The 9,491-nt window shown below is 40.8% G+C and overlaps 1 protein-coding gene across 1 annotated transcript; it reads left to right on the top strand.

Moving 5' to 3' along the window:
• The first annotated feature begins 2,830 nt into the window (after nt 1-2,830).
• On the top strand, nt 2,831-9,070 carry LOC115550898 (probable polypeptide N-acetylgalactosaminyltransferase 8). The gene is made up of 11 exons (XM_030366276.1): nt 2,831-2,981; nt 4,037-4,331; nt 4,504-4,690; nt 4,732-4,871; nt 7,007-7,204; nt 7,316-7,430; nt 7,560-7,745; nt 7,985-8,122; nt 8,357-8,449; nt 8,535-8,705; nt 8,850-9,070. The coding sequence occupies exons 1-11, from the start codon at nt 2,831-2,833 to the stop codon at nt 8,967-8,969; spliced, it is 1,794 nt and encodes a 597-aa protein (XP_030222136.1). The 3' UTR covers nt 8,970-9,070.
• Nucleotides 9,071-9,491: the final 421 nt, after the last annotated feature.

Here is a 9,491-nt window from a genome sequence, read left to right as displayed (position 1 = left end):
GGCCTTTCGGGGTGGTATACGCCGTGGTGAGGGATATACCAGACAGGTTGATTGTCAAGTTCCTCTTCAGTAAGGTGACCAGACGTCCCCGATTTCCGGGGACAGTCCCCGTTTTCGGTGATCTGTCCCCGGTCAAAGCTGTCCCCGGAAATGTCCCCGATTTTGACGGTGAATGGGGGAAAAATGCGCGCAGACTCAAACACCAGTTATTACGGTAGTAATTTAACGCAGCACCAGAGAAGACGTCGTATGACGTACAGACGTTATCAGGACGTACGACCAGACGCAGCAGCATCAACAACAACAATCTAGAGGCGGCAAAAAGGAAAAAGAGAAGATCAGCGGTCTCATAAATGGTATGTTGTGTATGAACTTATTTATTTTGTGTGAATTGGCTTTTGTGTGAATTGCTTGTAATGCTACCAGTAAGTCATGCGTACCTAGCAAACCATGTAGCACTCACAACACTGACGTTGCCATTACTTCTGGTGACCTTGATTTTGGGAAGTGGTCTACCTCTTTCTTTGGTCGCTAACTTAGCACTATAACTGAATGAATGGAATGCTTTTTGTAATAAGACGTTAACAATGTCGAATCTCCAATGTTTCCATTGTGCATTTAGGATCTCGCTATCGCAGATTTAACTTGCTCTGCGTCTCTCAGACTGAGCACCGCGGCAACGCAGACCGGGTTTGTTATCGACAGCATTGCCAGATTGGGCCGATTTCCCGCCCAATGATAATTCTTCCAGCCTAACATGGTTAAAAGTATACCAATTGGGTGGGAAATCCTGCTTATTGGTTCATAGCGCAAACGGATAGATTTTTGCGCGAATCAGACCCCTTAAGGTCCCACCCACTCAGAGGAGGATTTTCCTCCTCTCTCCCATTGAAACCCATGTTATCCGCCGCCAGTACTTTCGGGAAAATGAATGGGAGTCAACGGAGGCGGAGGGAGGACGTTCCTCCCTGAAGTAATTGTCAAAAGGCGATAGGGGGTGCTAATGTCCCTTTACCCAGGGAAACGAACATTATATATTCAAAGGCAATAAAGTAGTCATATTTAAGGGCATTAATTCATTACAATAGTCTGGGCAATCTACATTTTTTATTCTCAACAATGTTAGGGAGGATCTTCCTCCCTCTCCTCAATGGAGAAGCCTCCACTGACATGCTCCCACTAGGGCAAATCATGCATAATAACAATATTGACCATCATTGCTATGCTGATGACACGCAAATCTATGTATCGCTATCACCAAATGACTATCGGCCCATAGATCTGCTGTGCCAGTGCATTGAGCAAGTGAAAGACTGGATGTGCCGAAATTTCCTTCAGCTAAATGAGGATAAAACAGAGATAATTGTATTTGGTGCTAAAACGGAAAGGCTTAAAGTAACCCAACACCTTCACTCTCTGTCCCTGAAAACCTCAATCAAAGCCAGAAATCTAGGGGTTATCATGGATTCTGATTTACATTTCGAAAGTCACATCTAATCAGTTACAAAATCTGCATATTATCACCTTAAAAATGTAGCAAGACTTAGAGGGCTCATGTCCACCGAAGACTTACAAAAACTTGTACATGCCTTTATCACTAGTAAGCTTGATTACTGCAATGGTCTCCTTACAGGTCTCCCAAAACAAACTCTAAGGAAGCTTCAGCTTGTTCAGAATGCTGCTGCTAGAGTTTTAACAAAGACCAAAAAATTTGAACATATTACACCAATTCTTAAATCGTTACATTGGCTTCCTGTAGGTCAGAGAATTGATTTTAAAATCATGTTGCTAACCTATAAATCCCTACATGGTTTAGGCCCAAAATATTTAACTGATATGCTTCCACTACATAAGCCTTCTAGAACACTAAGATCTTCTGAGACCAATCTGTTAATTATCCCCAGAGTAAACACGAAACATGGGAAAGCAGGATTTAGTTACTATGCAACAAATAGCTGGAATAAACTCCCTGAGGATTTAAGACTTGCCCCAACTCTGAGCACCTTTAAAACAAGATTGAAGACTTTTATGTTTGCTTTAGCTTTCTGCTAAATCTTAAATACTTTACCTTTACTAAAATGCCTTTTTAACTTTCCCTTTATTTTCTATTTTTACCAGAAAAATACATGATCTGATACCAGAGAGAAAGGTTGTATAAGGGTTAGAGTCCTGAGTTTGTTTGTCCTTTGGTCTGGGCTAGAGTCCTAGAAGCTGGGTTAGAGTCCTAGAATATTGTAAGGCCTTTGGTCTGGGCTAGAGTCCTAGAAGCTGGGTTAGAGTCCTAGAATATTGTCCTTTAGGTCGGGTTGTAGTCCCGACTTGGGTTCCAGAGAGACTGTTGATCTGATCTTAAATACATTGCACTTTCAATTTTACTTACTAAAAAGCCTTTTTAACTTTCAATTTAATTCTCTATTTTTACCAGAAAGATACATGATCTCATACCAGAGAGAAAAGATAAGGGTTACTAGGATCCGGGTTGGAGTCCCAGAGAAAGTATCAAGTTCCTTTTAGGTCGGGTTGGAGTCCCGACGCGGATACCAGAGAGACTGTTGATCTGATCTTAAATACATTGCACTTTCTATTGTACTAATTTCTTTGCATATGTTTTCTTTTACTTATCTATTATTTTATTTTATTGCATAACAATGTTTATATGTGAAGCACTTTGAGTCGGCCTTGTGTATGAAAAGTGCTATATAAATAAAGTTGCCTTGCCTTGCCTAACATGGGGCGTTCTTTTATTGTATTTGATCAGTATACCAATGAACAAAACCAGCCTGTTGGTTAGGTTGAATGAAGACTGTATTTGGCCATTGTTCAAGTCACAATGAAGGTTGTGTGGATTAAGCGCTTCCTGCTGATACTGGCTGGAATATGTTCTATTTATTACATGGTTCCATCATTTATTAACCGAGATGGTACCATTGAATCATTTGGACATGGCAGTCATGGAATGGAGCAAAGTGTTAAAGATCTGTGTAAGTGGACTCTTTACATATCTATAGCCAGTGGCGATGGTAGCATTTTGTATGGGGTGGCAAAAGAGTGGCATTATGAAATGTAAGGGTGGTGTGATGTACACGTTGTTTTTGTGGATTATATGTTGTAGCTATATCATTATCACTTCAGCACAATAAAGGTTCTAATCATTATTCTACGTGTTTGACTGGTATGGAAGGCCAATTGAGCAAAAAACGTCTCAGAAATGTCTCCTTCAAAAACAGTTTGTGTTAACACACATAGTTTGGTCTTTTTATGGATGTAATATCTTTGTGTTAGTCCAGCAAAAATTTGCATTTGACCCATGCCACTTAACTTGCAATTAACTTGGTAACATTTATTTTGTGCTCCACAATATAGTTATCTATGCCATTTCATCACTGTTACTAAGACCAGTAATTAGTAAAAAAGAAAAAAAAAAGGGGGGGGGGGCGGGGCAATGCTATTTTACAAGTTGTTATCAAACATGCAGTAGGTACATTTATTTAAAGCAAAACCCAACAAACAACAAAGCAAATTGCACACAGGAGGCAAGGCACCCCCCCCACACACACACACACACACACAAACACACACACAGCTAAAAAACATGTATAACTTATAATCGTTTCCTTCATCACTTGAACAATACAAGCCATCTTGGAAGTAATTCCAAGATGGCTTGTATTGTTTAAGGGTACCGGATATACAGGCACCTTTCACAATAAGAGCTAGTACAGTACAGGTGGGGTATTGAGTCAACACTTGATGCCCATATATTCTTCACACTGGGCCTTTAAGCCAACAAGGTGTGGAGGTTAGTGATACAGCCAAATGGAACAGTCATGGCAATTATAGCAGCGGCTTCGGTGGAGCAGAGGGGCTAGCATCATCACCCATATTTCACAGCTGACTGTCAACGCTGTCAGAAATACAGCATATCAAATATATACGTCTATGCTGAATGTGAATGCCTGAGGCATTCTTTCTTGCCTTTCTTTCATTGCCTTTGTTCAGCTAATCACAAACTCCTACATTTTCTCTTGTCGTACAGACAACTTGGTAAAAGATCTCCATCTAAAACAAGAATCCATGCACAAGCTTCTTGAAGAAGATCAGGACAGACAAAGAAAAATAGAAGAAAAAACAATTGGAATGGTCAAAAAGCCTGGAAATAAAGGGAAGAAACTTTTCCCAAAGTCTGCCCTGTTCCAGAACTGGGGTGGAGAGAATTTGTCAGAAGACGAACAAAAAGAGGCACAAGCATTATTTGAGAAGTATGGATATAACGTGTTTCTCAGCGATCGCCTACCCCTTAATCGACCTCTTCCAGACACCAGGGACCCAAGGTTGACCTTTTCCTCTTCTCACTGTGTGTGTGTGTGTGTGTGTGTGTGTGTGTGTGTGTGTGTGTGTGTGTGTGTGTGTGTGTGTGTGTGTGTGTGTGTGTGTGTGTGTGTGTGTGTGTGTGTGTGTGTGTGTCAGCATTTCCGAAATAAAGTGTTTGTGGTTTTAATCTAGATGCTTAATGAAGACCTACCCAAAGGATCTGCCCAGCATTGGAGTAGTTCTTATCTACCTTGATGAGGCCCTGTCAATCCTCAAAAGAGCCATCCGAAGTATTATCGACCGCACTCCAAAGTCCTTGCTGAAAGAAATCATATTGGTGGATGACCACAGCACCAATGGTTTGTCTCTTTTTAACAGGTTTATCAGATGGAAGACAACATTACTACTATTCTGTAGGACCAGAATCCAGGCCTCCTCATGACCAGAGTGAGACACAGTGAGCAGCTGGGGCTGACCACGGCTAGGATCTCTGGATGGAAGGCCGCCACGGCTGACGTGGTCGCCATCTTGGATGCTCATATTGAAGTCCATGACCAGTGGTGAGGGGGTACCAAGTTACCATCATATGACGTATTTAATTGTGTAGACCAGGGATGGACAACTGGCGGCCCACGGGCCGCATACAGCCCGCATCCTCACACAGTCAGTCCCGCACATCATTTTAAATTTATTTATTTTTAAAATACACAAAAATCGAGTTGCAGAAAACTCGGTCAAGAAAGAAGAGAAGCCGAGTATCTGTTCATAGAATTCAAAGGCAAACCCATGTGTCTAGTTTGCTTAGAAACGATATCAGTCATGAAAGATTTCCACTTTAGTCGCCACTACAACTACTACAACAGCACTGAATATCATGCTTGTTGGGTTTGAGTTCATTGAGTTGTTGCAATGAATGTCGGGCCACTGTTTTTGTAAGTTTTTTGACGTCAATGAATGATGATGTATGTGAGCCCTTTGCACTGATAAAAATACTAACCATTTATATGGATGTTTGAGCATAGAAAACATGAAATGAATGTATGTTGGGTTATGAATCTGGAAGATTTTGTAGGCACTGGCCATCCCTAAAATGCACCAGAATACAGGAAATCATATCTACGAAATTCAAAATGGTAGCTTCTCTCAGTTTACATTTAGCTGATGTACAGAGTCACGAGGCCCTCTGATTGTGACTGACAAATCTGACTTTGGATTAATAATCTAAAGTCTGATAGCAGATGAGCACCCATTTTGGTGAATGAAGCGTTTCACTCTCCTTCGCTTCATATCTATTTTATCCATCATGTTGCTGGAGGGGGATCATTAAGCTTTTACAGTAATTGGCTACGAACAGCGAACACACACATGGCCGGTCAGCACTAGTAATCTGTAAAAAGGGTTTGTAGAGGTCACCCATTTACACAGTGTAGACTTAGCCGCTTTAGAAATACACGTTTTAAATCCCATTCTAGATCTAAGCGGACTGGATTGGATCCTTGAAATAAGCTTCCCTTATTTAAGGATCTGGGTTACCAGTTGCCACAATGTTAACAACCAAACAAATTTGTTGTATTTGATATAATAGTTGAATAGTTGGAAACGTGTCAAACCTTCCAAAAACTTCTGAAATATCTGGTGGCCTGTCCACTTCCGGTTGGAACTGTCCCTTGAAATGTCCCTGTTTAAATTAATTACATTATTTGTGTTAATATGTATACATGATTTGATTTTTAAATGCCATGCTACAGCTTGCCTCGCTTTTCATTTCAGACATAGGGTCACTTTTGTTTTCAGGTTTGCACAATTCTCATTCAGGGGCGCTCAGCTGCTCCCTGGCTTGTCAGGGGTGAATGAAATTCAAACCCAAAAGCAGATCAAGTCAAATGATTTATTTGAGGCAGAGCTAGGCTTTGGTTCTATCAATAAAAGACCAAACTCTGTGCCTCACAGGAAGAATGCAAAAACACAAATACAGGTACCCCTGTTGACTAAAACAGGGAAAGAATCCAAACAAAGAAGGAAAAGCCAGGTCACTGCCCGAAGAGTAGTCCAGTGGCAGCCAACGGTCAGAACCGAGATAGAGTTAAATTCCGGAAAACAAAAAACATTCAGGAACCAAACAGGCAGGCAGGCAGGTAGGAAGGCAGGCAGGCAGAATACAGGGCAATGTAAAATGAGCAGGTCAGCTCAGACCAAATGTTAGAACAAAGTGGCATTGATAGCACACATTAATTGAAACATAATGAGGAATAGGTGCGCATGAGAAATGGCGGGAAAGAGGCAATGGCAGGATGTACAGGTGAGAGGCAGAGTCAGAGGCACAACAAAAATAGAGACACTTGTTGGGCAAAAACACAAAATGACCAGCAGGAGGTCACTGAGTCCAAACAGAGTTGGTGACATGGCCCCCCCGTAATTCACACCCTGATTATGTTGTGGAGTATTAATTACAACACAACTTGAACACATCAGTGTCAAAGGGAATTAAATCTCTTGAAAATTACAGCAATAGTCTTTGTTGAGGTTTTGTATCAATAACTTGTTTTTCCATTGGGATCTCAATCTATTTTGGTGAAACAACACATCAATGTCAAAGTAAATCAAACCACTGGAAAAGGACCAAGAACAATGAGTGCTAAAGTTCAGTGTCAATTATTGTGAATGTGTTTTATCTCAATCTATTTCTGTGCTGCAGGGCTGAACCATTGCTGACGCAGATTAAAGGAGATCGGAAGCTGATTGTGTCTCCGGTGTTTGACAGAGTCAACTACTATGATCTTGAGGTTGTTAAATACATGCCTGCATCCCATGCGTTTGACTGGGCTTTGTGGTGCATGTACGAGAGATTTAGGCCTGAGTGGTACAAACTAAATGACCCCTCCTTGCCTGGAAAGTAAGTTTCACCTGATAATTGCTTTTCTTGATCTGCATCAACAACATGTCTGCATTTCCTTGATCCTAAACAATGATGTGTTGAGCCAAGTCCTCTGTTTGACCTTTTAAGGAGTCCTTCCATAATGGGTATTCTAGTCGCAGATCGGACGTATCTTGGTGAAATTGGAGTTCTTGATGGAGGAATGAAAGTATACGGTGGAGAAAATGTTGAGCTTGGGATTCGTGTAAGTATACCACAGGAATACCCAAGGTTTGCTTATTAGGATAACATTGACTAAAGACTAGAAGTGATTAACCTACTTATGTTATTGGGAATGGATGAATTGTAACAATGCCCATTCATTCTTTTGTAGGTTTGGACATGTGGGGGAAGTATTGAGGTTGTCCCATGCTCCAAGATAGCCCATATCGAGAGAAGCCATAAGCCATACATGCCAAACCTCTCAATCACAATGAAAAGGAATGCTTTGAGGGTAGCAGAGGTTTGGATGGATGACTACAAACACAATGTCAATCTGGCCTGGAATCTGCCCTTCAAGGTACAGTTTTACAGTTTAGCCAATTTGGACTGATCTATGAACACAATGTTGAGGGTATTCTAGAATTGTTGAATTTTAGACTTTTTTTTTATTTGGTTAAAAATAAATGTGGGCAGAACATAACCAGACGTGACAATGAAGTCCTATTTGACTGAATTTATTAAGGTTAGGACAGAAACACACATTCTTTGGCTTAACTGATGAATGCTTCTGATCAACCAAACACTTTTGTTATGCAGGATCACGGTATTGACATTGGGGATGTGTCAGAGAGAAAAGAACTCAGAAAAAGACTGAACTGTAAACCTTTCAAGTGGTACCTGGACCATGTGTATCCACTGCTGGATACCTTGGACAATATCCTGGCCTATGGAGGAGTGAGTTGTCTTAACTATATGAGGGACAGGGTTGAACATATGGAGCTTTTTAGAGCCAAAGAGATATTATGAATCATCTCTGGTGGAAGAATGATTATGATGAAATATCAGAAGGTCTCTTACGATATTTCCATTTTTATCTCTTTTCCTTTGGGCAAGGTTTCTACTTAGGCCTGATGAACACTCAAGAATCAAGCCTTTGAATCAATTTAAACATATTTCTGCCCCATTTAGCTGAAGAACCTCAATGCCAACATGTGTTTAGACCAAGGTCCAGTGCCAGGCCACACACCGATTGCATACAGCTGCTTCTACTATATGCCTCAAGTAAGTCAATGGCTATACTATTAAGATGTTTGGATGAGTATCTGATGAAACTGAATGTTGTTTTTGGACGGTTCTTTTTCATCAGAACACATATTTCCGAGAGACTGGTGAGCTTTACATTGGTGGAATCAAGTCCCATAAGTACAATTTTAATCGCTGTTTGACTGACGACGGCAACAAAGACAACGAGCCTGGCCTGAACGACTGCCACGAATCTCTTCAGAAAAGAATTGGAATTTACTGGGATTTCACCCAGGTACATATATTGTGTTGTGGGTGATTCATTGCGACAATGTTTTTTGTGGTTGCAGCAGAGAAGGATTTGACTGATGTTGGCTGAATTGTGCAATAATGACACACAGTGTTCCCTGATGTATGCCTGTGTTTCTCTCTTTTTCAGGGTAAAGAATTTAAGAACAAACAGACCGGTAGATGTCTGGAAATTATAAAGAGCAAACTTTTGGTACAAGAGTGTACAGGCCAAAGATGGGAAATCCAAAATGTTATCAAACCTTTCTAATAAATGTTGAGTGTGTCGAGTGCTATATTGATAAATTCTGTAAAATATGAAATTCCACACATTTCACTGAACTGACTGAACCTCAAAGGAAATAAACAGATCTCAAATGTAAGAATGTCAGTCGTGTTGTTTTGATTCAAGCAAACTTTTAGTTTGGATGAAATAGGCCATAAATCTGTCTATAATCTTTAAAGTCCAGTTTGAAGATTCATTAGCGGTGACGTTACAGTTGGTAACCTCTGAATACCCCTCACCCACCCCTCCCTTTCAAACGTCTACGGTGCCCTGCACTGGCCTGTATTGTGTCAAGTGCCTGTAGGCATTTGCCCTTTTTGGCAAAGATCAACATTAATTATAAATGCCCCAAGGTGAATTTTTGATGGTGGTCACCGTGGTCACTGTACATGTTGAAGGCCAACGACATGCCGGAGGTAACAGTATATTGAGGTTTTTCAACACGCAGTTCTCATAATACATCCAAAGAGGATTACTCCATTCATAGCCCTATAATTATCTATTATA

This window comes from Gadus morhua, chromosome 9 (genome assembly GCF_902167405.1).
Source record: "Gadus morhua chromosome 9, gadMor3.0, whole genome shotgun sequence".
NCBI classification, from domain to species: Eukaryota; Metazoa; Chordata; class Actinopteri; order Gadiformes; family Gadidae; genus Gadus; species Gadus morhua.
The sequence above is the reverse complement of the archived record's forward strand: the minus strand, read 5'-3'. Positions and strand labels throughout refer to the sequence as shown.

Coding starts and splice junctions, on each gene's coding strand:
- LOC115550898 (XM_030366276.1), top strand. CDS start 2,831: ATGAAGGTTGTGTGGATTAAGCGCTTCCTGCTGATACTGGCTGGAATA. Junction 4,691..4,731: donor GTTTGTCTCTTTTTAACAGG/TTTATCAGATGG, acceptor ATTCTGTAGGAC/CAGAATCCAGGCCTCCTCAT. Junction 7,431..7,559: donor ATGTTGAGCTTGGGATTCGT/GTAAGTATACCA, acceptor ATTCTTTTGTAG/GTTTGGACATGTGGGGGAAG.